The sequence below is a fragment of the Ciconia boyciana genome, chromosome 12 (assembly GCF_034638445.1).
Source record: "Ciconia boyciana chromosome 12, ASM3463844v1, whole genome shotgun sequence".
Taxonomy (NCBI): Eukaryota; Metazoa; Chordata; class Aves; order Ciconiiformes; family Ciconiidae; genus Ciconia; species Ciconia boyciana.
The window spans coordinates 12,234,784-12,262,080 of NC_132945.1; the positions used below are offsets into that span (position 1 = coordinate 12,234,784).

General features: G+C 56.8%; 3 protein-coding genes and 1 long non-coding RNA gene across 5 annotated transcripts; 3 read left to right on the forward strand and 1 right to left on the reverse strand.

Moving 5' to 3' along the window:
• Positions 1-10,438: 10,438 nt before the first annotated feature.
• Positions 10,439-12,193, reverse strand: CLDN2 (claudin 2). The gene is made up of 2 exons (XM_072877167.1): positions 12,175-12,193; positions 10,439-11,721 (listed from the first exon to the last, which is right to left on the reverse strand). The coding sequence occupies exon 2, from the start codon at positions 11,533-11,535 to the stop codon at positions 10,840-10,842; it is 696 nt and encodes a 231-aa protein (XP_072733268.1). The 5' UTR covers positions 11,536-11,721; positions 12,175-12,193; the 3' UTR covers positions 10,439-10,839.
• A 2,384-nt stretch (positions 12,194-14,577) lies between these two features.
• On the forward strand, positions 14,578-16,276 carry RIPPLY1 (ripply transcriptional repressor 1). Its single transcript, XM_072877374.1, has 4 exons — positions 14,578-14,669; positions 15,100-15,175; positions 15,794-15,864; positions 15,956-16,276. Exons 1-4 carry the CDS (start codon positions 14,578-14,580, stop codon positions 16,185-16,187), a joined length of 471 nt encoding a protein of 156 aa, XP_072733475.1. The 3' UTR covers positions 16,188-16,276.
• Positions 16,277-16,671: 395 nt separating this feature from the next.
• On the forward strand, positions 16,672-22,305 carry LOC140658660 (uncharacterized). Of its 2 annotated transcripts, none has more exons than XR_012044807.1 (4): positions 16,672-16,758; positions 20,058-20,099; positions 20,772-20,949; positions 21,740-22,305. It is a non-coding gene; the product is annotated as an uncharacterized lncRNA (long non-coding RNA). The 2 variants fall into 2 exon arrangements; XR_012044808.1 differs by having other exon boundaries at positions 21,859-22,305.
• Positions 22,306-23,601: 1,296 nt separating this feature from the next.
• Positions 23,602-27,080, forward strand: PRRG3 (proline rich and Gla domain 3). The gene is made up of 4 exons (XM_072877375.1): positions 23,602-23,608; positions 24,093-24,253; positions 24,788-25,281; positions 26,083-27,080. The coding sequence occupies exons 1-4, from the start codon at positions 23,602-23,604 to the stop codon at positions 26,123-26,125; spliced, it is 705 nt and encodes a 234-aa protein (XP_072733476.1). The 3' UTR covers positions 26,126-27,080.
• The last annotated feature ends 217 nt before the right edge of the window (positions 27,081-27,297 follow it).

Sequence of the window (27,297 nt, forward strand, 5' to 3'; positions counted from 1 at the left end):
GAACTGATGGAGAGACTCAAGAATACAGAGATGCACTTAGGGGTGTGGAGGGAGGCACAGCTTTCCTGCAGGGCCCCAGAGAAAGAAGACATGAAGAGGTCAGAGCTGTGGGTTGGCTGGTTGGCAGTCCCTGTCATTGCTAAGGTGGGGGGAGAGGGCACGAGTCATTGTGGGCTGCTATTTCCATAGGACACCGCTTCCCTGGTATCCATCACCCTGCTGTATAGGTAACTGGGTTATAAGTGAGGATCCTGCTGTTGTGAGGAGGTGGAATCACCAGATGAATCAAAATAATCGATCTGGCTTCAAAGATGCCCTACAGAAAGGTGCTTTGTCCATACTGTGTCTGTCTTATACTGTGGCACCTTGTTGCTGGATCCCTTGCACAGTGTTGGGTCTGTAATGGAGATAAGAATGGGATGGAGCAAGGAACCCCAGTGCACATGGTACTCCTTGTAGGAAGGGGGATAGCAGCTGGGTGTGTGATGGGAGGTATCCGATCTAGGCTCTTGCCACTGACTCTCCTCTTGGCTTTTGCCCTCTTGCCCACAGTGTTATGGAGAAACTTAAGAACCTGTGTATGAATGTGAGCTGGCTTCTCTCATTCATCCTCCCTCACTTGGAGCTCCAGGATATTAACTTTGAGTCGGATCAGGTGGACGAGATCTTGCAGACCATACTGGAGGAGACAAACTTCATGTTGGAGTAGTCCCCTCTCTCCTGCCACTGTGCCTTTTGCACATGATCATTAATAAAACCCTGGTTTCTTTGCTTGTGCTCTAGGTCATCATTTTGGTGGGGCAGGGTGTTCTCCTCTGGTCTTGCAGGACTGGCATGGCTCTTCTGCTCCCCATTGCTGAGGGCTAGGGTTCCTCAGGCAGTGGGAACCCAGAGGTCACGTGAGCAGAGGGGACTGCAGCATGGGCATGGCTCTGAGCACAGCGAGGCTGGGGTGTGCCTGGCCAGGAGACACCCCCAACGGCCTCTTTGCTGCACTCCTTAGCAGTCTGGGTTGAGTAGCAGAGAGGCAGGGCGACCCTGGTGGTGGCTGCCTGGCTCCTGGTGCAAGAAGCATCCCAGGAGAGTGCAGCCCAGGCACTCCTCTTTGGCCATGCTGGAGTCTTGTGACTAACACAGCTGACTGGCTTGGGCTAGAGCAGCATGGTGCTGAGGTTCAGGATTTGGGCCCTTTCATTCCAGGAAGCAGTCTTGAGTCCATAGGTCTGATCAGCCCACGCAGCAGCTAAACTGGGTCCCTGCCTGTGTTTTTCTCTTGAGTGCATCTGTTTGTTTGTTAAATAATGTAGCAACACAAGGTTCCTTGAACTAAATTTATCTTCCCGTGTAGCTATGGGAACAGTCAGTGGTACGGTGACGCTGGGGCTTGCAGTCAGATCTGCTGCAAGGCTCTGGGCTAGCGTGGCTTTCAACAGATGCTGTCCTGCGTGGGAGCTTTGCCTTTAAACTTTCTTTTTAGGCTTATTTTCTTAGACTCTTCTTTAACCAGCAGCATGACCATCCTTTTAACCTGGGAAATGTCAAGGACAACAGGGTGTTTGGAGGAAGACGTGGGACTTGAGAGCAGCCAGACATGACATGGGAACTATTGCACTCAGACCAAAGGATCCTGCAGCTCCCTGTCCTGCCTCCAGCATGGTTCATGGGAAGAAACTAAGGACAAGGGCAAGTGCATATACTTCAGTATAGTTCAAGCCTATACTTATTTCCAGCTCTGAAGCTTCCTGAATCAAACATTGTTTCCTACAGGTATAAAATTACTGGCTTAAAGGAGCTGAGGAGAAACCCCCCTTACAGTCATTCATTCGCTGTCCCTTCTGAAGTGTGTTCTCTTGCCCAGATGGTGGGTATGGATGAGAGGGTGCGTGGGTGGCTAGCACAGCATTGCTGCTTTGACTCAAACACTTCATTTATCCTGGAAAGGCATGAGACCATGTGACAGAAACCAGTGGCTTAGGTGGTATCACCAAACATCTGTAATATGTGTTGCCTGAAAGTCAGAGTTGAGCAACACAGCTATGTGGACAGAGAGTGCCCCATCCTGCGTGGTAAGGACTTTGCCACGTCCTTTCCCCCATGGCTGGACTTACACACATTACCGCATAAGTTACTTTCACTGTTGCTAGTGGAGACAGAAAGGACGTGTCTATACAACTGTGTTTTTTCTGTAGTCTGTAGGTGCTGTCTCTGTGTCTACTATTCCTGATTTCCTGTCTGGTTGAATCCTGTTTCGTTTCCAGCTCCTGTTTCTAGATCTCAGAGCTGTTTCTGTGACCTCTCTTGACATTTTCAGATTGTGTTTACTGTGTTTTCAGGTCAGTACTGGGGGTGGTAACACTTGAGCTTGAAGGTAGCTCCCTTATCTCTCTCCATTCATGGTTTGAAAGTAGCATTTCTTATATCCATTCATGTTTGGTTTTTTGCTTTTGACATCTTGCCAGCTGGTCCTCAAACCACAAGACTACGCCCCCATTGCATTTAATTTTCGATAGCGCTGTTGAGGAGATTGAATCTGCACCAAGATATCCCAATGAGTCAAAGTTTCCTTTCACAATGCTTGGGAAACTGGTATGAGTTTTTATGGTTGCATGAAATATGGTTTCTGAGGTGCAAAATAGCCAGTGATCTTGGGGAGCTGTCATGCTTCTGATCATGTTAGGAAGTTTTATCCCAAAAGCCAGTCATCCTTTGAAGCATCTACCCTGGGCAGAGGAAGAGACAGACTTTTATTTTCTTCTCCAAAGCTGCTTCTAAAAGCAGGAAATGTCCACACCTCCTTCAGGCTTGATCTCAATGCTCTTCACAGCACATACGTGTTGAGCTAGTAATCTTAGCTGCTGCTGCTGTGATACTTTGCATCTTGTTTTTTCCATCCCATTATAACTAGCTCTGGGATCTGAATTTTATCCCTAATACTACTTGACCTTATTTTTTTAGAAGATTATCCACAGACATCCCCAATGTTTGTCATGTCACGTGTGGGGCCCTTGGGCTAGACCCCATCTCCGGGAGGGAGCCGTGGCAGATCCTGCACAACTCAGAGCTCCTCCTGGTTAATTTCTGCCACTCAGGGAAAGGAGTATGTGTTTGCATGATGTACAGAAAACAGATGCTCAGGCATTAGTGATAGGAATGGGCTTTGCTGAATGAGGAAGTGGTGAGCAAAGGGCAGCTTTGATGCAAGCATCAGTTGGCAGAGATCTGTGAGCCTATGGAAGCGTTTAGCAGCTTGTGAACAGTTAGCAGGCTTCATACTCTCACCTCTGTGTCTTGCATTACCAGCAAGGCAAAAAATATGCTCCTGACAGCAATATGTGGGTCTTTTGACATTTCTTGAGCTGATTTGTTTTCCTTAGTGTAAAGAAATAACACACAAATCATTTCTGTGATGGAGCATTCCCTAAATGGATGTAACTTGGCAAACAGTGCAGCTATTAATTTTCCTTAGATAAGCTGGTATCAAAGTACCTGGTTTTGAAACTTGGCACTTCTCCCCTGCATCTTTCAAAGCTCGCTCAACAGTGCCCATGCCAGAAGGCTGATGCCATAGTAGTTTGGGGGGATTAAGTTGTGTAGTGAAGATAAATACTTATTGCAGGTGAGGAGGTCAGAAAAGCATCTCAAAGATAAGACTGCTTGGCAAAGCTTTCTCCTCCCAGAGCTCCCCAAGTCCTCCCTGTCAGTACCGTGCTGTGCCCCATGAAGTCCTGGGGCTGTAGCTGGCAGCCCTGGCAAGGTGTGGGGGGGAAACCCAGCCTGTCCTGCCCTTGCTTTCTGGCATTGTGCGTGAGGTGTGCAGGAGCAGGCAGTTGGTGCAAAGAGCCAGGGAAGAGCAGTGCCACTTTTCCCCTCAGCTCACGCTGCCACGGGTGGTGCAGCTCTCTTCATCCCACCGGTGAGCTGGGAGCTTTAGCGCTGTATTTTGTGGGCAGCCTCCCTCTGCTTTACGAAGATCTCCCATGGGAAAGGGTAGCTGCGCTCAGGGAGAACTGGGGATAAACTTGTGTCTTCTTGCAAGACTGGGATGCCTTTACAGTGTGTTTTGCCCTGGTTATTCCCTTTTTTTCCCCTGAGGCTTTCACTCAGCCAGAAGTACTGAAGTTGGGTGGATTAGCTGCATCTGCCTGTGACCTGTGTGGTAAAACTTACCTATTTTCAATGGCAGACTTACAAGCCAGAAATCAGCCCATGGGGCTTACGTGGGATGCTAGTCACCCTAGCACATCTGGGAGAGGGGACGTTTTGGTTTTGGGACGGAGGTCATAACTCACAGCAAGACCCTTGTTTGTGAGCAGGCCCTGGGACATCATCTGCAGGGACAGGTCTCCTGTAGCCAGCTCTGCCTAGGGAGGTGGAAATTTAATGTGTGTTAGCAGGCTCCTGGCAGCCTGCTAACATCTTGCTGAAGTCTTGCCCCTGGCAGCCGCCTTCATGTCTTGCTCCCTGGGGCTGAGCTATGGGGACTTTGTGCTGGGAGCCACTTTCCCTTTCCAGGGGCTTTGCTTTGCAGCAGCAAGGTCCTTCCCCTTGCTGAGGAATGTCCCTGGTCTCGAAGGGCTTGCTCTCTTCACCTTGAAAACAAGGAGCTAATTGTATTTTCCATCTGCTGTCTCTTACCTGCCAGCCTGTGCCTCCTCTGCCTGCATGGAGATGGAGAGAGTAGCCTTGCACAGGCCAGCGGCCGGACCTGGGGTGAAATGATCTGCCAGCTGGCAATCTGGAAACACCATTAAAATAAAGGTGGGTTGGGAAGAGCAGAAGGCTAATGAGGAAGCATTCAGTCGTGGGGAAGATCAGAGGTTAATTGCCTCCTTGCCTACCCACAGTCTGTGAGATGCGGTGCCTGGCCTCTGCTGCAGCTGGGGGAAAATCCAAAGGCAAAGGGAAGTGCCCTTGCTCCTGTAAAAGTGTACTGGAATAGCTCAAAGGGCACAGGAGCATCATGGTCGTGGAGCTGGTGGTGGCTGCAGTCTGCCCTTAGCTCTGTAATGCCTGCAGATTCCCTGGACTTCTCTACACCTTGGAAAATACTAAAGGCTAGAATTGCTCCCACCCCCCTGAAAAGGAAATGGCTAAAAATTTGGGTAATGAAAATGCATCTGTTGGAGCAATCTTGGGAGCACCTGCCAGGTATAGCCTGTGGTGTGGGACTTTGCTCCAGCGACCTGAGAAACCTAAAGAGGCAGCTGTTCTAGGAAAGTGAGTTCAAAGCAATCACGCTGTTTGTGACGTGGGTCTTGTCCTGGTTTTAGCCTTTTTTAGCAGGCTGGACATCCCAGAAATAGAGGGTGTTGTAAGTTCTGTGAAAAAAGGCACCTGCCTTGAGGAAAGATTAGTTCTCCAGGGTGGGAAAAGCTTCATCAAAGCACACCTTTCCTCTGAAATCCAGAGCGGAGATAAGAGGCAACCTCAGAGCTGGTGAAACCTCCCTGGTTTCTCTGCTTACGGGGTGACCTGTTGTTTCTTCCAGACTCCTAGCACATAGCAGAGAGCTTGGAGGGGCTCGGCTGTGTCTGGGGTCTGAGTGTCTTCTAGGTATGAGCCTGGGTTAGCAGCTGCCAAAATGTTGGTGTCCCCAAGTGTACCCCAAGCATGGAGATGACAGGCTGGTAGACTGGATTGCTTGGGACGACTCTGCAGACTGGCGAATGTGGCTGCAGCTCAGTTTGTCCATGTAAAGGTGTTTGGGATCTGCTGGTCTTCATCTCTTCTGTGCAGCGCAGTGCTATTTAACCTTCAATTGGCAGTGGAGCTGCTGCGGCTGCAGGACAATTTCTCTTCAATTCTCTAGGCCAGTTCTCCAGGGCAGATTTTGGCTAGAGATGGAGTCTGTTTTCACTGATATTTCTGTAAAATCCCTGGAAGAGCTTATGATTACACCACTATAAAAGTGTGTCTTGCTGATAAAGCTTATTTTGCTTGCTGAATAGGTGCAGGTTCTACTGATAAAGCCTGCTCTCCCTGCTACAGATTGCATGTATGCTAGGTTTGCTGGGATCGCTAACCTGAAGCTCCTGTAGCATAGATTAGACTCAAATTATGGAGAAATCCGATTGTGATGTTAATGTAATGCTTGGAAGATCAAACCTCTGTGTCCTCTTCACACATATGATTTTCCGAGATAAACACTTTTTATAACTCTCCTGATAGATATCCCAGCTGTTGTTCAAACCCAGCCAGGAAGGTACTTTCTAGCAATCTCCTCTGATGCACCCAAAGGTCTCTGTCCGCTGCGGTGCCATGGCGTTCATTCTGCCCTGTTTCCCTCATACCTTTCTTTAAAGACCAAAAGATCCTTTAAAGCACCTTTAAGCAGGTCTGTTCCAGGAGGCTATAGAAAGCCATGAGTTTGTGGACAGGCTTTTCCTCTGACTGAAGGTGTTTTCCGAAGAGGAGCTGGTTTCTCACTACCCCTCACCTCCATTGCAACATCTCCCATTAAAACCAGAAGAGCCAGGCACCAATGGTCTTGTGACAGTGTCCTGGCTGTGTTAACTCCAGACGGGGCCATCCCCAAGGGAGGGCAGGAAGCCTTTGGAGGTAAAGTGTGAGTGCAATTGACAGCTGAACATCATAGATGCCCTGAGGTGAAACCATGAGGCTGTTTCCCAGGCTAGAGCGTGGCCGCCAGCGGGGACATCAGGTGGGGCCTGGGGCATGGCTGGGGGGGGGGGGGGGGCAGTGCATCTCCCATTCCCACCAGCACAGTCCATGACTTGAGCTGTTGCTTAGCCCAGCCCAGGAGTCAGGATTTGAAGTGCCTGAGAGCAGCCTCTCAATAGCACATCCTCTGCTGCTCCTGAAAAGGCTGCTGTAACACCATGGGTAGGAAGAGTTTGTCCTCTTCCATGCCAGCTCTGGCTTGCCGAGGGGTCGGGAGGTTCCAGCATGGTGCGGGAGGCAGCTGGGAGTGTGCCACAGCTGGGAGGAGAGTGGAGGAATGTGGAGGCCCTTTCCAAGTGCCTCAGCCCATCAGGAACTTGGCCTGAATTTTCTTCCTCCTCCTGCCTCCCCTATCTGAGCACTTCCTGGGGGCTGCGGGCAGAGACAGGCTCTCCTAGCACCTGGCCTGATACTCGGTGTGCATGGATTATTTGCTGCTGCTTCAGGTCAGCTGTGCTAGGCAGGAACGACAGGCAGGTCAGGGATGCCAGAAGGTGCTAAGCTCTGCTTGCCTGGAGGGCTCCAGGGAGGCAGGAGGCATGGGATCTGGCCTGGTCTGGGACAGACCTGTCCCCTTCGGCCCCCTGGGCATCCCTACCCAGTGTTCTGCATGAGAAGAGGCTCTGCTTGCACAGGGCAGCGGCTGGGCACTGCTGGGCCAGGGAAGCAGGAGGGTGCTTTGGCCAGGGCATTGCCAGGGGTGCTGTGGGTAGGGGTGCCTGGTGGGCAAGGGCTGGCTGCAAAGGCCTTGGTGACGAGCATGTGTCATTCCCTCTTTGGAAGAAGTCGGGACTTTTTGCATGTTTCTCACGACCATCCGATGAGGTTGCAGCCCCTGGCCCAGGTCCAGCTGTGGATTTGGGTGTGCTGGGTGTTTATAGTGCCTCTATTGCTTCTGAAGATAAGGGCATGTTAGTATTTTATTGCCCCATTTCTTCATCTGAGGCACCATCCAGAGCAAGAAGAAGAAAGGGGGAGGACTCATTTCCTTATGATGGGGGATTAGTCATTGCAGCCTGGCGCTCCAGCAAGGGGCTGCAAGGCTCCCTGCTCCACCATGCCATCCTGCAAGGCGAGGGCTCCAGCCCGGGAGCTTGGAGGAGGGAGCCATTCCTCACCCCTCTTCTCACCCCTCCTCTGCTTTCCCCTGTGGCTGCCTGTCCCCCTCACATCCCACTCCTGTCCTGAGCTGAGGCCGTGCTCCTCCATGGCTTTCCTGTGGGAATACCTGGAGCACCCTCAGCTTTTCCCGCTGAGCTGGTGAGGGGCAAGAGGCGACCTGAGGGGCTGGCTCGGCTCCATCGCTTCACTCACGCTCGCTGTCGGCAGAGCTGGCTACTGGGGCAGTCTGGGCTCCCGTCCTCTCTGGCCCTGGGCTGGGCTGCATCCAGCCTGCCCTCAAGGACCTGGCTTATCGATAACGGGGAACGTGGCTATTGTGCGAGGCAGAGATAACCACTGCCACCACACTTGTGCGCTCCGTGTCCTTCCCTTCCCTGTCCTCTGTTCCTGCTGGTAAAGAAGTGGAAAGTCCTTTTCAACCTGCCTTGCCCTGTAGCCAAGTTTCACGTCTTTGGCTGTGTTCAAGTTAAAGGCCAGGAAAGCTGGAGGGGAGAAACCTTCCCCTCCCTGAGCCCACCTTGCTTAATGCAGGGGCTCCCCCTTGGCAGGGCTGGAGGCATGGGGGGCTGGGGAAATGCTCGCCCCCTTTTCAGTGTGATGCTCGTCAGCTCTTCTCCTGCTATGCTGCAGCTGAAGCCGGCACGCTGCTCCCATGGGACAGGGGTCTGGCGTTGCACAGGTGAGAAAGAAACCCAAGGGGGTGTTGGGGGTGTTGGAGCCCCTTGCAGTGCCTCTGCCCTGCACTCGTCTGTCCAAACCACGGGTGTATCTGTACCCAGACTCCTTGCTCTGCCTGCCCTTGCCTGTGCTGGCTGCCTCTCTCCTTCGGGGGGAAGCCGTGCAAAAGCTGACTCCTCTAAAACCAGAAATCTTCCCTTCTGCTGCTTGAATTAAAGTGTTAATAAATCCAGCAACAATCAAACTCTGAATTGAGTGTTTCAAATGCCCCTTTGTTTAATTAGCGGAGCCCCTGCCCACAGACACAGGGAACGCTGTCTGGCCCCGAAGCCCAGGGTGGGAGGCAAGGGGCGAGGACGCAGGAATTTCTCCTCTTTGGAGGCGCAACCTCCTGTACCAACTATTTTCTTGCCTCCTCTCTGCATCAGCTGCCCAGAAACAAAACATTTACGGCTGAAGGACTTAAGTGAACTCGTGGCATCTCCTGGATGGCTGCAGCCGCCAGGCTAAGCCCCTTGCACGCTTTCCATCCTCTGCACCCAGGGTTCTCTTTTCCCCAGGGCAGCAATAAGTAACTCAGCTGGCCTGGGGCTGAGGTGGCGCTTTGTCCCTTGGCCATGGAAAGGGGGTGACTGGCCTTTGCCTTGAAATCCACCCTGGTCCCCTCCAGCAAGCATCACCCTGGGAATGGGTCCCTAGGTGGCCCCTTGCTTGGTGAGGAGGGGAGAAAGTGTGACTCGCCGTTATCAGGAGTGTGTTAACCCCATGGCAAACATGATTTCCCTGGTACAAGGGTAACAGTGGTGACGTCTGAGTGGGGAACATGGTCTCCTCCTCTCTGGGACTTAATCTAAATTGCTTTATGAGGGGCCAGCAGGTAGACTAAAGCCTCCTGCTCCCTGGGGGACAGCAAGCCAGGGCAAGGGGGTCTCTGGGTGGCCCTGTGCTGTGGCACAGCAGCGCAGAGGTTATTTTGCCTCCTGCGGTGGGATGTCAGAGGAGGCACTGTAGTTAAAATGTACTTGCTCTTTGGTGGGCTGCAGGGCCGGGCTGTCTGCACCTCCTCTCCTCCTGCCATGCCCTGGCACTCTCCCGGCATCCCCCGGTGCCACCGGCAGCCTGTGCGAGCTGTCACACTTCTGCTACTGAGCGGGGCTGCAACCACGCAGAGTGTCCTGCTGGTGCCAAAGGGTCACGTGGAGCAGTCTTGGCCCCTGCCTGCCCATCCCTCGTGGCTTACCAATGTCTCACTGGTGGCATTTTTCCTCCCAAAACAGCCCCTGCAAGAATCCCTGGACTCAGAACCCACCTGCGAGACCCCTCTGCAGCTGTTGGGGGGCTCAGCCTCTGCCATGGCCAGCAGCTGCCTTGGGTGCTCGGGACCATGTTGCCTCCTGGGTGCTGGTGCTCACAGCATCCTAGGATGGAGATGCGGTGATGCTGGGCTCTCCCCACTGCTTGGGGACCTTGACATGCCACATGCACCCGGGGGCAGCGAATCCCCCTCTGGGCACCCCGGTCCCAGTGATACCTGTACCCGTAGAAGCGAGCAGGGCTAGGGGAGAGCGTTGCCTGCCGTTAGCCTCCAGGGAACCATGCTTGCCCCTGCTGGCACCCTCACAGTGGCGGCACATGGCAACCTCCCAGTGCAGTGCCCAGGGACGTTTGTCCCATGCAGGGGAGTGACCCCCTCCCCCAGACAGCGTTCCCACCTGCCTGGGCTCTTGGGTGGCAAAGCCACGGGGTGGGGGGCACAGACAGGGCAGAGCAAGGGCTAGGGGTGCCCTCTGCACTATGGACCCGCCAGGCAGGCGAGCACAGCCCCCACCACAGCCCACCCTGCCGGGGGAGCTGCCAGGGCCACTTGGTGCCAGACGAAAGCTCAGCTACAGCCTTGGCTAAAAACACAGATTTATTGCGATTTATTTGCAACCAGTACTCAACACCCCCAGCGGTGACTCTGGACCCATGTGGACACCCTGACCTCCCTGTGATGCATCCACAGCCAGCGGGCTCATCCCTGGGGGCACAAGCCCACCCATTGCCATCCAGGCAGGCTCGCTGGGGCTTGTGGGCTGTGGTCCCACTGTGCCAGGGGCTGCCTGTGGGCTGGCAGCATGGAGGAGGGAACAGAAGCTGGATTCATGGTCCTTCGCTGATGTAAGCCACCAGCTGGGATGTCTGAGCAGTCGCAAGGCTCTTGGGATCCCTGGGGAGAGAGGGGGGTCAAACTCCCCAAGCCTGCAAGCAAGAGGGCTGAGCATGGGAGATGCCGCCGTGTCCTCTCCTCTTACCATACTCCCTCGGTGCCAGCCCGGATGCTGGGAGAGGTGCCAGCCCAGTTCCCACCCGCAGCCGCTACACGTATCCTGTCAGGTTGTAGGAGTTGACCTCACTCTTGGTCTTCTGTGTCTGGCTGACGGAGGGCCGGGGGCTCTTGCCCGCCAGCAGTCGGGGCTGGTAGGTGCTTGCGTAGGTGGCTGTTGGGTCCCGGGCAGGGCAGGAGGTGCAGAGGATGAAGCCGCCAACGAGAGAGAGGAGGGAGGAGATGATGCCCAGGTAAAGTGCCTCCCCGAGCTCAAACTTCATGCTGTCGGGGAGGACAGGGTTGTGGAAATCCCGCAGCACCACATGGATGTTCCACACCAGTGGGATGAAGCAGAGCAGCCCCCCGAGGATGAAGACTGCGCCACCTGCCACTGCCACCCGGTCCTTGCCCGGTGAGCCCTGGCTGAAGATGGTGCACCTCATACCCACGACGGTGAGGAGGCAGGCGAGGGAGGAGATGGCACAGGAGCTCACCATCAGGGCTTGGGCCGCCTGGACATCAGCGGGCAGGTTGAGCAGGGAGCTGTAGATGTCGCACTGGGTGATGCCTGTGCTGTATGTGGCACACTCCATCCACAGCCCCTTGGTGAAGCTCACGGCCGTCACAATGCTGGAGCCGATGTAGGAGCTGGTCTTCCAGCTGGGCAGCAGTGTGGCCGTCAGCGTGCCGATGTAGCCCAGGAAGGCCACGGTGTAGCCCAGCAGCTGGAGCCCCATGGACACCATGGTGGGGGCTGGCTGTCACCTCCCCGGGGCTCACGGCTTCTCGCCCGGCTCGCTCCCGCACGCTTACCTTCCCATGGCCCTGCTGGCAGCTCTGCTCACTGTGCTGCAGCTCCACCCCACTCCTGGGGGTGCTGGTTTTGTGCGGGCACTGGTGCGTGGGTGGGAGCCGGTGGGAGGAGAGGTTACCTGCAAGAGTGGAAAGCAATCCCTCCCCGATTAACGATTGACCCAAGCCTGTGGAGGAGCGCCAAGTGCCCTTTCACCTCCGCTATCTCCTCAGCCAGACTTCAGAGGCAGAGCAGTGCTGCCCGGGAAGGACGCCAAAGCCCTCCCTTGTGCCGGGGCCATGGGCAGGGATGGAGAGTCAGTTGCTGGCAGGGGGAAAGTGCCCACTGCCTTCCTGGGCGTCCCTTGTCTTCTGTCATGGCTCAAGCCAAGGAAGCCAAAAAGCTACAGCTGCGCCATGTTATTTGGGACCTGCCAGAGGCGATTTCAGATGGTGGCCCTGAGGCTCCCCCAGCTGAGGAAGTGGGATTGTGCCTGGTCCCCGTCTGTGTGGGGCTCACCCAAGACATTAGCAGCCACCCACCACCCACCCCAAGCTGCCAAGGCTCTGGTGGGACAACGGGATGCGCCCACCTGAGATTGAACCATGGCTATCAGCCTTTCCGTGCTGCTGGGGACAACGGTGGAGAGGGATGCATGTGACAGCCACGCCTGCATCCCCAGGAGAGCCTGGAGGTCCACGGAGGGCAGAATTACATCACGGCAAAGCACGCTGGCAGCGCCTCAGGGATGCTTCCCTGGAGTGCCCCTGCTGAGCAGGGTGACCCCGGTGGGGTGAGCACACTGGGGTGCAGCTCATGGTCGCTGCCGTCAGCAGGGGTTTTTCTGCTGATGCCATCTCCTGCCCGCAGCCCTGCGTGTGGGTGGGGGGTTTGGCAGAGGCAGTAGAGTGGGGTGGTTTGTTTTCCCTCTGCCTTGTTTCAAAATTCCCCCTCCTGTGGCATCTTGCGAAACCGGACTGCGCCCATGCCACACCACACCGACACTGTGGCCGGCGGCCTCTCTCCCTGGGAACGCTCCTGGCTGAGAGTGCCCCCCACTGCCCAGTGCCTTCGCTCCTCTCCCTGTCCCCCCACTGGCTCTTCAAATGCTTGGTACCAAATTTTCCCAACTTTCTGTCTCCTTTCCTGTGCACTAACCAAGACCTCCCACTCTGTCTCAGGGGTGTTGCTGCAAAAGAAACACCTGGGGTGCTTGGGGTGCCAGCAAAAAGGCATTGGGAGGGTTCATGCCGGAGCTCTGTGGTACTTACGGAGGTGGCTGGAGACGCAGTGCAGGACTGAGGGTGGCCACAGCCGAGGGTCACCCAGGACTGGAGGTGGCTGGTCGGGGCAGGGTGAGCGCCCAGGGCCCCAGCCCAGGGGATCAGGGGCTGCGAACTGTTTAGCTACGGCTTTGCAAAATCTACCTGCAAATCTCAGCCTGGATCAGAGGCTTACTGCAGATCAGAATTAAACCCTTTCGGCGTCGGGAAGGATTGGGGAGCTGGGATGCCTCGTTTTGCTTGTTGCCTATCAGGGTAGGTTTGCCGAAGTGTCTCAGGTCTGTGGCTTGCTGTCACCTTTCTGGCCAGCCTTGGTGACTGGCGGGTGACTGTGTGCCACTGCCCATGTGTCCGCTTCGGGCTGTGTCGCCCATGCTGGGGTTGGAGGGGCAGTGAAACGCCAGCAGGTTGAACTCCCCTTTCCCGCAGGGTGATCTTGGGCTTTCAGTTCGCTCCTCCTGGTCCTGCTTGTCCTCCACGGGGTTTGTTGTTGTAAGACTCCTGGCCCAAATGAGGAGCAAATGGAGACGGTAATGAGGGCTGCACTGGCCCCGTGCCCCCTCCTGCTTGCCGGCTGCTGCAGATGGAGAGGGGCAGGGAGGGCCCCTGGTGACAAATTGTGCTCAGAGCTGAGCACAGTCTGGCCAGCGTTTTGACAGGGGTGTTTGGATGCTGATAGCAGAGCTACAGCAGGGACCATTTGCTATTTTCTTTCCTTGTCCCAAATTGAAACCCTCCTGGGAGCAGGAGGTGACCTGTCTGCCAGCCTTGAGTGCTCGGGCAGGAGCAGTGGGCAGGGACGGGATGTGTGGCAGTGCTGGGGGTGGGGGGGTGTGAGCCTTGCACCCTCGTACTGACAAGGTTTTCTGTACCTCCCGGTATGGTCCACATCTCAAAAAGCCAAAGCAGAGAGCAGGGACCACGGGCAAGCACATGCTCTCCCCACTGTGTTGGCAGTGTGGGAACAGGGCGATCCGAGCATGGGCCGTGGATGCCTGAGCAGGACTGTTGCCCTGCCTGCACCTGGGGTCCACCCCTGCCGTCCATCTTCCCTCCCTGTCCTCTCTTGAGCATCCCACCACCTGCTTCCTGGTTGCTCTGTGCTTGCCACCACTGCAGCCCATCACACTGTCCCCATCACATGCCCATCATGCTGTCCTCGTCATGCCCATCACCCTGTCCCCAGGGCACGCCCATCACACAGTCCTCATCATGCCCATTGCGCTGTCCCCATCACAAGCCCACCACACTGACCCTGTGGCATGCCCATCAGGCTGTCCCATCTCATGGCCATTGCACTGTCCCCATCCCATGCCCATCCTGCTGCCCCAGCACTCCCCATCCATCCCCCACACACCCCCTCCCTTATGCAAATGGATACAAAGAGCACTTAATCACCCTTGTTAATAGTCTCTGCCCTCCCCTGTTCCCCCTGGGGATTTTCTCACAAATGGTGTCTAACTTTTCCCTTCTGTGTTTTGCTTTTCCACCAGAGATTGCAGCCCATCCACCCCCAGCCTCTCCATGACCCTCTGTTTACACAACTGGGACAAATTTCACACCCCGGGGACGGCTGTCCCCGCACCCCTAGTCCCTCATTTCCCTGCCGTTGCCCCTGCCCCAGAGAATTTGAGTCACCAGCCAGGGCAGGGCTATAAAGGTGTCCTCACCAGGGGTCTGCAGCATCAGAGGGGACACCGTTGCCTGCGACCATGGAAGCTGCTGCCTGTGGCCTGGCTCCCCACGGGCTCCGGGTGCCTGTGGCCAGTGCTTGCCCAGCCCCGGGGCTGGAGCAAGGGGAAAGGTACCTGGGTGCTGCGCAGCCTGGGGGGACTGGGGAGGGCGGGGAGGGCAGGGCACGTGCGGGAGGTGGGATGGGGAAGGCTTCAGCTGGATTCGGGTGAAGGCTGTGTGGCTCCCCGCTCTGATGGGGACCCCTCTGATCCTGGCAGCTGCGGGCGGGAGAGAGGGTGCAGAGCCCAGGGAGCAATGCTGGCGGGCTCCCAGGGGGGCTGGGGGGGGGGGCTGGAGCAGGGCGAGGAGCACTGAGGCCAAGGCGGTACAGGTGCAACCCGCATGTGCCCGGCACCTCAGCCACACACCCAGGCAGGGGCTGAGCCGGGCGGGTAAAACTGTGGGGCTGGGGGTGCGTAGCTGCGGTGGGGGGGAGCAAGGCAAGGGGGGAGTGGGCCAGGGTGGGCAGCCCTCGCGCTGAACCTGCTCTCCACACCTAGATCCCAGCCTCTCTGGAGACCGTGGCTGCCCGGAGTAGAGGAGGGAACCAGGTGGCGGAGGGAGCACACGGACACTGTGAGTTTTACGCTCCCTGCTGGGTCCCCCCCAGTTTTCCACTGGGGGTTGGGGTCCGTGTTTGGCAGAAAACCAGCCTCTCGCCCCAGACTCCTTCACCCCTGGCACTGTTGCATGGCAAAACTGTGCCCACCTCCCCTGGTGCATCACCCCTCTGCCCCACAAGCCATGCAGCCTCGCCGGGGCAGGGCCAGGCAGACCCCCCCAGGCAGCCAAGGCCAGCACAGCCACGCCGCAGGGACCTGAAAGGGCCGCCTGTTCCCAGGCCTGGCAGACATTCCTCAGGGGGTTAGCGGGACGCCTGGGCATGAGCTTTTGAGCACGGGGAGGGGAGATTATGCTGGCAAAAAGCCTGCTGGGGAAGGGGGTAGATGCCAGCTTCCTTTGCAGGGGCACGAGGACCTAAACCCAGGGGCAGGGAGGGGGGAGAAGCCAGCTTCAGGGCAGGCTGACCATGCAGAGGTCTGCCAGGTCTGTGGGGCATCACCCCTGCCAACGGGAGAGAAAGGTCCCTGCCCTTGCTGCCAACTGGGGTCCCGTGCACCCCGCTGCTGCCATGCCAGGAAGAGGGGGCAGCAGGAGCCCCAGGGCAGGTCCCACCTGACTGTGTCTCCTCAGGCTTGGACTCCGGAGGCGGCGGGGGATGGCGGCCCTAACAAAACGCTGGCGTTTTTCCACCACCCAGTCAGGTACATCCCCTGCTGCTGGGTGCCCCGGCCAGGCCTGAGGGCAGGGGGCAGGGGGCAGGCAGGGGCTCTCACCCTGGGTCTCCCTACACAGGCTCCTCTGGCCCAAGTCCAAGTCCTTTGACTATCTGTACGGCGTGGGGGAGAAGCTGCTGGAGAACTTCCCGGTGCAGGCCACCCTCTGCCTCTACGAGGACTCAGGCAGCGAGGAGGAGAAGGAGGAAGAGGAGGAAGAAGAGGAGGAGGAAGAAGAAGAGAAGGAAGAGGCAGGGGACGTGGCAACAGGTCCCCCGCCGCAGGCAGGCAGCCCTGGCAGGCCGGCGTGAGGGCACGGTGCAGCAAGCGAGGGCAGGCCCGGCGGCACCAAGGAGTGCAGGCAGATGCCTGCCCCGGAGGCAGCATGTGGGCAGGCAGCGCGCACAGACCCCACCGCCCGGGGTCATCAGCCCTCAGGGGCGGCGCGGCCCGCGGCCCGGCCCCAGGCCCTCGCAGTGGCCGCGGGGCCGTGCCCGCCGCGCCCGGGGTCCGGCGGTGACCGCGCTCCAGCCGGCCCGGCCCCGCAGCGCCGCCCGCCGCTCGCCGCGCTGCGCCGCAACGGGCAGGGGACTACGACTCCCAGCAGCCACTGCGGCACCTCCCGGCAGCCGTAGCCCTCTCTCATTGGCTACCAGTCTCTCTCTGGTTGGGGGAGGAGCGCGTAGCCCCGCCCGCTGCCCCCGCTCCGCCTTTCTATTGCAGCCGCGGGAGGAGGAAGGCGGTGCGCGCTGGCTGCGGGGGACTCGATTGGCCGAGGGGCGGTGCCGGGGCGGGAGGAGGCGGGGCGGGGGCGGGGCCTTCCCCTTCCCCTCCCCGCCAGCGGGAGGGAGCGGCTGCGGCGGGGCGCGAGGCGGCCATGAGGTACGGGCGGGGCGGCGCGGCGCGGCGCGGCCGGGGGTACGGGGCGAGGGGGACTAGGAGCCGTGGGGAGGGTTATGGGGCGAGGGGGTCGCGGGGCGGCAGGTCATGGGGCGGGGGACAGGAGCTGTGGGGCCGGTTATGGGGTCCTGGGGCGAGAGGGAAGGGGCTGGGGCCGGGGCCGGGGAGGTGGGAGTCGGGGGTCGTGGAGCTGGCAAGGGGTTTTCGGGCGTTTGGGGAAGAGAAGAGCGTGGAGGTGGGGTGTGTCGGTGGGGTAGGGGCAGGGGCTGTGGTGGTGGGGTTCGTCCGGGACTAGAAAGCCCCGCTCACTTGGGCAAGTTCACATTTGGGGTGATGGGGCAGGTGAGTTGGGGGGGACCCTGCTGTGGGGTGACACTAGAAGCTGAGGGTGATGGAAATAATTTGGAGTTGGGTTTGGGGAAGGCAGGGCTAGTGCTGGGATGGAGGGGCCGAGGCGGAGGCTGGCTGGGAGCAGTGCGAGGACCGGCCGCGTGGGGTCGGGTGGGGTCCGAAGGCTGTTTCGGGAGGGCGAGGCATCCTGGCACCCCGCGGGGACGCCGCGGTCCCTGGCAAGCGGAGCCGGTGCAGCCTCTTCTCCTCGCTGTGGATCTTGGCACGGAAAACCCCAAATACTGCTAGGATCCTGCTGAGCGGCTGGCAGCCGCGGCTACGTGGTGCCAGGAGAGCCGGCAGCCTCCCTGCGCGCCATGGCACGTCACTGGTGTCTGTGGGTCCCCCCGACCCGTACCCGTGCCCCCCAGCCTGGCGAGGAGGTGCCGCCTCCCAGGGTGCCCACCACGTCTGCTCGAGGTCTGCGGGGCTGGCACCGTGCGCGCATCATATTTTACCAGCACGATTTCCTCCTTTGGCATCGGTGACGGGAGCGGGGGCGGAGATGGGGGGAGCCCGGGGGAGACACAAATGTGCGACTGCAGCATCCTCACTCTCACGGCTGCATCCCTCGCGCCTCCTCACGGTTGCCTTAGCAACCTCCTATCGATGGGGTATTTATAGAGGAGGCGAACGCGTGTTGGGAGGCGTTGGGAAGCCGGAGGGGGGGACCGGGACTGGGTGGGCGTCTGCTAGGTCAGCCTCCAGCTTCAGGCTTCTCTTGGCTTGCATGGCTGTGTGGAGGCAGGAGGGATGCTGCTCGCCTTGGCGTCAGCGCGTGCGGCGGTCCAGCTTTTCCTGCTCATCGGAGCCGGAGGAGGTGGTTAGCGATTTGCGCGTGGAAATAAAAATAAGCGTCTGGGATGTCTGCCCTTCTCGCAGGCATCACTCGTGCTTCTGGGCTTGCATAGACCTGGCTTATTGTTGCACTGTAATAAACCATCTCTGAGCTCTGACACAGGGTGCATTGGCACGGATACTTGGAAAAAAGTTAAAGATAAAATCTTCCTGATGCATTAAATGTGTTGCCTGATGTATGACATGGGTTATGGAGCTGGGGGTCCTGACAAGTCTGGTCTTGAATATGCTTATTTCTGCGTCTCTGTTCTCCTGTCTATCAAAGGGGGAGAATGCCTGTAATAACGAGTGATACAGAGGTTTTGTGTGGAAACTGTGGCAAGTTTTCCGTGCAGTATGTTCTTTTATCCTGTGGGTTTGGATCTCTCCATAAAAACTGATGACAACAAAAGCAGGTCAGGTGGTCCCTGCTTAGAGCTGACGCAGCCTGTGGGGGAATGCACGGATCCGGGGGCCTCTCAGCTGCTCTCACATCCCCCAGGACAGCTCAAAGAAGCGGGGTTGGGTGCACAGTTTCTTGAGAAGAGGCCTCCTGGTGTGGGCTGTGGGGTGCAGGAGGTGGTAGACCCCTCCTGTGTAATTCTGGTGCTCTGCTGCTTTCCCTCACTCCTGCTTAAACCCCAGACTGAGGTTTGCAATCTGAGTTTCGCAAACTGTTGGAAAGAAGCTGCTTTCTACCTCTGGAGATGGCTCCAGGCTTGCTTGACCTCTTGCCACTTTTGGTGCAGGAACCCCAGAAACCACAGTAGACCTCATGTTGGCAGGGAGAGTTGCTAGATTTACTGAGAAGGTGGCTGTTGGTGAGGTATGGTGGTGCCTGCTGTGGTGGCATGCATCAGCGCTTCTGTGTGTCTGGATGCCTGCCTTTTACGTGAAATGAGAAATGTGTTTCTAGCCCCGCTGACCCCATGAATGGCCCTGTGCTGTCCCTGACCTTGCTCCAGCTGAGCAGATTCAAGTGCTTTTGGGATAACTCTGAATATCTGAAGTCCTGGACCTAAGATCAGCGTGTGGTTTAGTTCCTGCTGTTTCTAACTGCGTTTGCTCCTCCATCCTCAATAAATTCGTGTAGGAGCTGGTTAGTCCCGTCCCTTCTGTCTCCTTACAGAATTGTGGCTTTGCCACAGCAAGGTGTCACACAAGGCGAGAGGAGATGAGTTTGCCCAGGACAGTCTGATCGGTGGGGCATTGAGCACAGGGAGAAGACAAAGCGTGAAAAATGAGTGAAACTCCTCCTGCAAGCAGGGAGGGATATACTCTGCTTCTGCAGGGCTTTGTTTCACTCTTGTGGGGTTTAGTTTAGTTTAGTTTAGTTTTGTCTTTGAAGCACAAAAGGTGCTTTTCCAGCTGGAGAGCTGTTGTCCTGGGTGTGCCGGGAGCTCTGTCACTCTTGCTGCTGCCCTTAGCTTGGCCCAACAACCTTTAGGAGATGCATATCCTTTTCTTTCCTGCTGTGTAGTCAGCTTTATGGCAGTGGAGAAAACAGTATGGCCCTGTTTATTGCAGATTGTGGGTAGATTGTGGGCAGAAGTGAGAACTGGCATGGCTGTGAAGTTGATTTAAAACAGGATGACTGCTTTACCTGTATCCATCAATCTCTTGTGGAAGGGAGGACCACTAGGCTGTTACCAGCAGCTTTGGACACACAGGTTATCTTGTCTGCTGATGAGATATGGGGACTCTCCATCCAGTTCTTCCCTTCCTACTTCATTTGTCTGCAGCCCTGTGGGCTTCTTGGCCAGGGCCCTGGCCCTCCCTGGGGTGGTGCAGCACAAGTATGGCAGAGACCTGCCCCAGACTCTCAGAGAGCTGAGGGTGCCCTGAGGCCCTCCAATCCCTCTGGCCATGCAATGAGTAGGGAGGCAGTGTGAGTTCTTGGCTCTCTGAAGAGGCACCGCTTAGCTGGGAACTGTTGTGGGTCCACCAGACAGTGCCCTGCTTTCTGCATGAATCCGACCCTGGGTGGTGGAGGTCTTGGGCTTCAGGGGGTGAAATTTAAGCTGTCAGTGACTCTCCTGTTTTCTTCCCTGCAGGTAGGCAGGAGCCCCCCGTAGCCGAGTGAGGCAGCATGGCAAGTAAGTGTTCCCCAGTCAAGTCGGAGAGGTGGCGGTGGTGCTGGAGGAGAGAAGGGGGATGTTTGGCAGCCACCTCTCAAGGAAGGGGTGCCTGTGCTTTTTGGGGGATGCTACTCTCTGTGGGGAGCAGATGCCATCAGCTGTTATCCCTGGATGAGGTCTGAGGTCTGGCCTGACTTGTGCTTCTCTCTCCCCTGTGCAAGGTGGGAGTTGAGAGGAGGTGCAGAAGGGCCAACTTTTCCAGGACTCCCCATATGCTGCAGCATTTCTTTATTTGTGTGTTGCTTGCTGTGCAAGGCAGGCCTCACCAAGGCTCTTTGGGCTGACTGGCCCCTCTGCAGGGGTTGCTGGTCTGCGCTGACATCTAGCAATGGTGCTCTTCATGGCCCGTGACTGGCATCCCATGAGCTGCCCATCCTGGGGGCCGTGCTGCCTTGTAGCCTGTGCGACTGGTGGCACTGGGGCTCTGCGTTCCCAGTGGATGGGCAGCTGCCTAACTTGGCCCTGCTGGGAGCTCGCTGTGTCTTGGCATCTGAAGGAGCGCCTGGCAGATGGGGCTGCTCGGGGCCAGCAGCTAAAGCTGGGCTGAGACTGGCGAGGGTGCAGGGTGGAGGATGGTGTGTGGTCTGTAAAGAGCTAGACTCAACCCTCCCTCCTTGCTCTTCTGGGCAGCCTGCGCAGAGGCTGCATGCAGTGATGTGATGGGAGCTCAAGGAAGACGGCAGTTGTGAATGGGGAGATGTAGAGATCTGGCTGAGATCTCGGGATTTGCTCGGGGTGTTGCCAGAGCCAGCTATGAAGGTGGAGGCAGTAGCCACGCTGGGCAGGAGGAGGACCCCAGGGATGACAGGTATGCCTTCTTTCATTATCTGTGCTGTGCTAGGTGGGTGAGGGAGCAGAGATCTTCAGACAGTGTTTTTAAAAGGCAGTTTTAATCTTCTGTTAATGAGGAGGGTACCTGACTGGATCCCTGCCTTCTTCCACGGCTGTCTTTTCTCTCTCCCAGAGCTCAGGTGCTGGCTCACCAGCACTTACTGGTTGTGGCAGTGTCCCCCACCAACCAGTTGCCTTCGTGGTGACCCTGCTGTGCAGGAGGGGGATGTGGTGGTCAGCATGCTCACCATCATGTGCGTTCTGGCAGCGTACAGCCCTGGCTGTCCCTCTTGCAGAAACAGCCACATGTCATTCTGCAGAGAAGCAGCCCCGGGGGTGTCCCCACAAGCCGGGCAGCAAAGCTGTGGGGTAGTGGTGTGGCCAAGCCTGCCAGCCACAGCAGCACCTCAGGAAAGCCAGCAGGGATGCAGTGAACCTTCCCTCTGCCTAAAGCTCTGATCTCTCCTGAGCACCGGTTCTCCAGCTGGTGTGGGGAGACTTGGAGAGGCACAAGGGGTCAGTACGGAGGCTGCTGGGCCTTGGGAAGTCCCCTCTGCCCTGCGGTTTGAGGACAATACCTGCTCAGCTGTCTGCTCTTCGTGTCAGTTGGGGATCCAGGCTGCAGATGAGAGTTGGCAAGGCTCTTGTTTTCTGAAGGCCATTGGTTTTCCTGCTCTGGTCCCCAGGCACGTGGGAGCTCTTTGCACTTTCTGTGTAAAAGAGGAGAGGGGGCAGTGACTTAGTTTCTGCTCTTCTGCCATTTCTAGGTCCCTGAGGGAAATTGGACGTGGGGAGAGGCACACACCTCCATTGCAGCATGCTTTCAGTCAGGACATTGCTCGTGATACCTGCCTGCCTGTGTGTCTGTTTTTATTTCCCACCATAGTGGCCAGTTCAGCACGGCAAAGCAGGGTGACTGGTATCTACAGGGATGGAAGACCCTGACAGTGAGATCTGCAGCCAAGCTCGTTGCTCCAAGGTGTGCTGAGGAAGTTGGAAAGAGGCTCAGACTCCAGTGCTGAGGAGGGGAGAGTTGATACTCTGATCAAGGGCCTGATCAAGGCGGGATGCAAAGGTCAGAATTCTCCAGCAAAGGATGGGACATTTGTGGAATGGATGGTGTCTTTGTAAAATTTCGTCTCATTCTGGAAAGGCTCAAGAGAAGGTCAGCCTGCCAACCTGCTCCCTCTCCAGCCAGCATAGCCCTCCTGAACTGCGAAAGCCAAGGCAAGCTGATCCCTGCCCTCCTGCAGGATGCCTTCTGTGCCTCTTGAAAATGCTTTTTTGGTTGTCCTTGTAAAAAAAAAAGTTTGCATAATAAAGTTGATTCTGAGGGAAAGTCTCTGACTCACATGATTCATGCTGCTCTTCATTCACACCTCAGTGGTTTAGCCCTCTGCAAACTCTCACTGAAGCAAGCCATTAATAAATCACGGGGGGAAAATGCACCTACAGAGCACAAAAAGAGCATCACGGGATGGTGTAGCGCAGTAGTACTCGCTTATGCCATGATCTTGTACCTACCTTGATATTTACAAATACTCTCACAAATACCTTGCTGTATTGTTTTAGGAGCAGGGTACGTGTAAGGTAAAGCAGAAGGAAACCTGCCGGTCTCTCTGGTAAAAGGCTCCTAATGAAAGAAATTGGTGGCTTTTCACTGTTAGGTTTGATCTTCACCAAGCTCCTTCTTGAAAGAGTATTTCTGTGTTACAGCCAAGCTGGTCTAATGGGAGACTCCGGCTGTCCTCTTGCCTCCTTGTCCTGCATCTGTTGATGTTGCTGCAGTGTGAGTTGGTTCATCTGGTTGATCCAATGGAAGACTGAGCCTGAGGGTGAAGGAGGTAAATACATTTCTGCGGATCAGCCAGCTGAACCGATTCATCTTCCTCAAGGGAAGCAGCACAATTATGTGGCTTGGTGGGAAGAGATGGTGCTAGCCTACAGCTGAGTGTGTTGAGCTGCATTTCGGAAACACTCTCTTACGAAATGCTGCATGGGATGTTTGGATCCTGGAAGGGTTGTGGTTTGTGTGGAGTTTCTGCTTTCTGGGCAACAACTCATTTGCCTCTCCTGTGCTGCTGCAAGTCCTGGTAGGTACTTGCTCCCTGCACCCCGTGGAGGTCTCCCTCCTGCAGAATATGGGGGGAGAGGCTTTGAAAGGGCTGTGTCTCTTGCAGGCAGGAAGATGTTCCTGTTCAGTCTGGCTTCCTGACTGCATGCTCTGTGGGAAGATCTGATGTGAGCAACATAGAGTCTCTCAGGCTTTGGGAGTTTGTGAGGCCTCTGCACCAAAATGCAGTAGGGATGAGAATGTGATGCCATGTGAGGAAAGGTTGCTCAGGCCCCTTTCAGTATCTGACTCTTGACCCCCTGTGCTGTCCCCGTGTGCTGGGGATGTTTGCCCTTGTTGGGCCTGGGCCTGGGAGAAGACACAGCGGTTTCTCTGGGACCTGAACAGAGTCCCTGAAGCCACCTGAGCCTGCATGACCCCACAACAGCTGGCAGCAGGGACACCAGCTTCCAGCAGGCTGTCTGCTCTCCTCCTGGGGGGCTGTGGAGGTGTGAAGCAAGAGAGGAGGCTCTGAGGTGATGCGTGGCGGGACTGTGGAATGATGCACAATGCACTATGCGTTGTGAGTCCATCTCTGTGCTCGTCCTGTGTCTTGGCAGAGAGGCCTGGCTCTGCATGGGGTCTTGCTTGCCCAGTGGGATCTCCCTTGCTCTGCAGCAAAGGGGCAGCAAGGTGAAATCCCATCAGGGCCAGGAGGTTGAAAACAAGTATTTTTGGAGCCTTCTGTCTCTTCTTCAGCTGCCCTGTGTGGTCTGCAGCTGCTGCTTCTGATGTCTCTAACATCTCAGCCGTGCTGAGAAGGCCATCCTTCGATGCTCCATGTGCTGTATGTTTCCAGGCAGACCCCAAGAGCCCTACACCCCTCTGGTGTGCTCTCCCTCAGTGGGCATTCTGCTGTGCTAACTGGATTGTAGCCCTGGGCTTTTGGTGTTTGGGATGCCTCTATCACCAAAATCCTGTGGGAAGCCAGGTGGGAAAGCCTGTCTGGGCAGAGGCCAAGTGTGGGGTTGACCCTGCTCAGCATGTCTCTGCCTTGTGTGTTGCAGTGTTCTTGGGGGCCAGGAATGCCCACTCGGTCCTGAAGCGCTTTACCCGAGCCAATGGCTTCCTGGAGGAGATCCGGCAGGGCACCATCGAGCGGGAGTGCATCGAGGAGGTCTGCAGCTATGAAGAGGTCAAGGAAGTGTTCGAGAACAAGGAGAAGACGGTGCGTTTGTCCTGCCCTGCTTCCCAGTGGATGTGTGAGGGTTTACACCTTAGCAAGCTGGGGACAGAGAAGGAAAGTGCAGGGGGAACAGCCTCTGCTGTTCGCTTTGTCCTCTTCTGTCTGCAGGCAGCATGCTGTAGCCTTGCTTTCCAGCACGGCTTTCCCTTCCCAGGCAATGCCCTTACATTGGTATTGCCACCCTGCCCACAGCTGCAGATCGAGCTGGCACTCTCATGGCATGTGTGGGACATTTGTGCTGTTGTCCCCGACTCTCCGGGCTGGGGTTGGTGTTAGCCAAATTTCTCCCTGCTTGGTGTGGGAGCTGTTGGCCACTGTTGAGGGGTGTTGAGGGATCTTTTGTGTTGGCTCCCACAGCGCCTCAGATGCTGCCAGCTCCAGTGAGAGTGGTGGAGGACGGCTGAAAAACTGCCTCTTTTGTGGGCCTAGGGAGAGCAGCGATTATTGCTGATGGTGGTCAGGGGGTACTTGTCCCACCTGCAGCACATGATGGTTGCTTCTCTGTTCCTGCCACAGATGGAGTTTTGGAAGGGCTACACCAACTCTGTCTACTCTGTCAAGGACCCCGGGCACAGCATGGAGCGTTCAGACGCTATGTACGTGGTGGTGCCCCTCTTGGGAGTGGCTCTTCTGATAGTCATTGCCCTCTTCATCATCTGGAGGTGCCAGCTTCAAAAGGCCACCCGCCACCGCCCTTCCTATGCCCAGAACCGTTACCTGGCCAGCCGAACGGGACGCAGCCTCCCCAGGGTCATGGTGTACCGGGAGCGGTCGCAAAGCCAAGGGGAAACCCAGTATCAGCGAGAAGCGAGCAACCGGGTGGCGGGAGACGGCAGAGCTGGGGGCACCCCCCAGCAAGACGGCACCCTTTACCCACCAGAGCATTCACTCTCCGTCCTCTCCAGACTGTCCAGTGCTACCCCTCCGCCTTCCTATGAAGAGGTGACGGGCCACCCAGAGAGCAGCAGTGGTGAAGAGACCAGTGTCTCCTACAATGACCCGCCGCCCAAGTATGAAGAGATCGTGGCCACTGCCCCTGCCGCAGGCAAATAGCGGGTCTGCCTCCCTCCTGCCTCTTCACACACTCACGCTCACCCACCCACCCTCCCTTCGCCGTGCCTGGGACCCCCTTCAGGTGCCAGTCGGCACCCCGTCTCACCTGTATAAGCTGGTGCCATCACACAATAGCCTTACCCTCCTAACCAAAAATAGCTGTCCCCAAGCAGGGTGAGGCTGGGCTGCCAGGATAGCTCTGGAGCCAGCCAGCCATCTCCTGCAACTCACACCCCGCTCACTGAAGTGCTATAGCAGCCAGAGCAGAGCGGCAGCTTGTTCCTGGCTTAACGTGGGGGTCTCCCCATGGTGCATTTGATTTCCTCACTTCCCCCTCGAATAGACATAACATTTCCCATGATTTAAATAGCCTCACTGCCTCCCTGGGGTGCTGCTCAGCCTTACCCCATGTCCTCACTGGGCCCTGTTTTGCTGCTCAGGGCTCTGATTAGGAGTTGGGGATGCAGAAGGGGTGTGGTGAATTTCTGTCCATCCTCACAGTTGGTGTCCATGCTCTGTGTTTGGGAAGAAAGTGCCCTCCTTTTGTGGATTTGCTGCCAGGTGGGAGTAGGGAGCCTGGTCTATCATGCAGTGCCTGTAGCGATATTCACTGTCCGGAGATCAGGGAGGAGCAGTCAGGGAGGTGCTCTCTGATCTCCTAGATCCCTTTGGAAAGGCTCGTGGTGGTCTTGTACATGAGGTAAGTGACTTTGGAGTAGCAGGTCCTTTTCCTGATGCTCTCCACTTTCCCCCTGCAGGATGCCGGGCAGCTGGAGGTCTGGCTGTGGCAGAGCTGGCTGATGGGGTCATCTCTGACTTCGAGTCAAAGGTGGTCCCATGGCCTTAAGTGGTGGAGATGCTCCTTTTTCCTGCAGCGTGGCCTGTCTGGTGTCTGCCCCAGAGGTGAGATGCTGGCACAGAGCCTGTGGACAGGCCAAACCTCCTCTCTCCCTACCCCAAACCTTTCCATCCTGCCTGGCCACTTTCTTTGGGGCTCTTTGTCCTCCAGAGCAGGTAAAGGGGAATGTGAGACCCCACTCTCCTCCAGGCCCCTCTGGTGGGTAGAGTGCTTGGTGGCCATGGCCATGGCGTGGAGGGCCTGCTGACAGAGGTGGCTGCAGAGGTGAGAGCTGACTGATCATGCAGCGACCCGGCAATGCCAGTGGGTTGGTAGTAGGGCCAAACCCTGTTACGGTTACCCTGGCAGGGCAGAGCCAGGTGCTTTGCTGTGGGACCAGAGTGTCCCGTTTTCCTGGGCAGCTGCTTTTGGGGTCCAAGCAGTGGGGCTGTCCTTTCTCAGTCATGTCTGATGGGTTAAAAAGGGGCTTGTGCTCACCAAACCCCCAGGAGTAGCCCAGAAACTCCCAGCACTGCCACTCCTCGGTGTTTAACCCAGCACCAGTCTCTCCACCAGCCCCGAAAGGCTATTGTACATCCATCGGCTGCCTGCACCCCGCTCGGTCCCAGCGATGCTCTCACAGCGGGTGCCCTCAGCCCAGAGCTGAGGCTTGCCCAGCGTGGCCATTCCTGGGGCAGGACATGTGGGGTTTGCAGCTGCTGGCACCTTGTCTGTCCCCTCCCAGGCCTTTACTCTGCCTTTCGGCCTTAGCAAATCAGGGTTATGGGAAGACCTGACAGCGAGCGTCGGGGTCAGAGCCTGGAAAAGACCAGAGGGAGACAGAAGGGCACTCTGCATCCTCTGTCTTTGATGCTTGGTCATTATCCCTGCAGTTTGTATTCTGTAAAACTAGGTATATTTCTGTGCAAAAAAAAGGTATTTATTAAAAAACCTTCACTGTCTGAGTGGCACAGGGTGGCTTTTTCCTGCAGGGGGGATGTCTCACTGGGCACAGCTGGATTTACGTCTTGTGGGGGTGCTGGGGCTCAGCTCTGCGGGGCGATGGAGGCAGCTGTGAGACGATGGCATCAATATCCCACCCAGGCACAGCTGCAGCACAGTCCCCAGTGAGGAG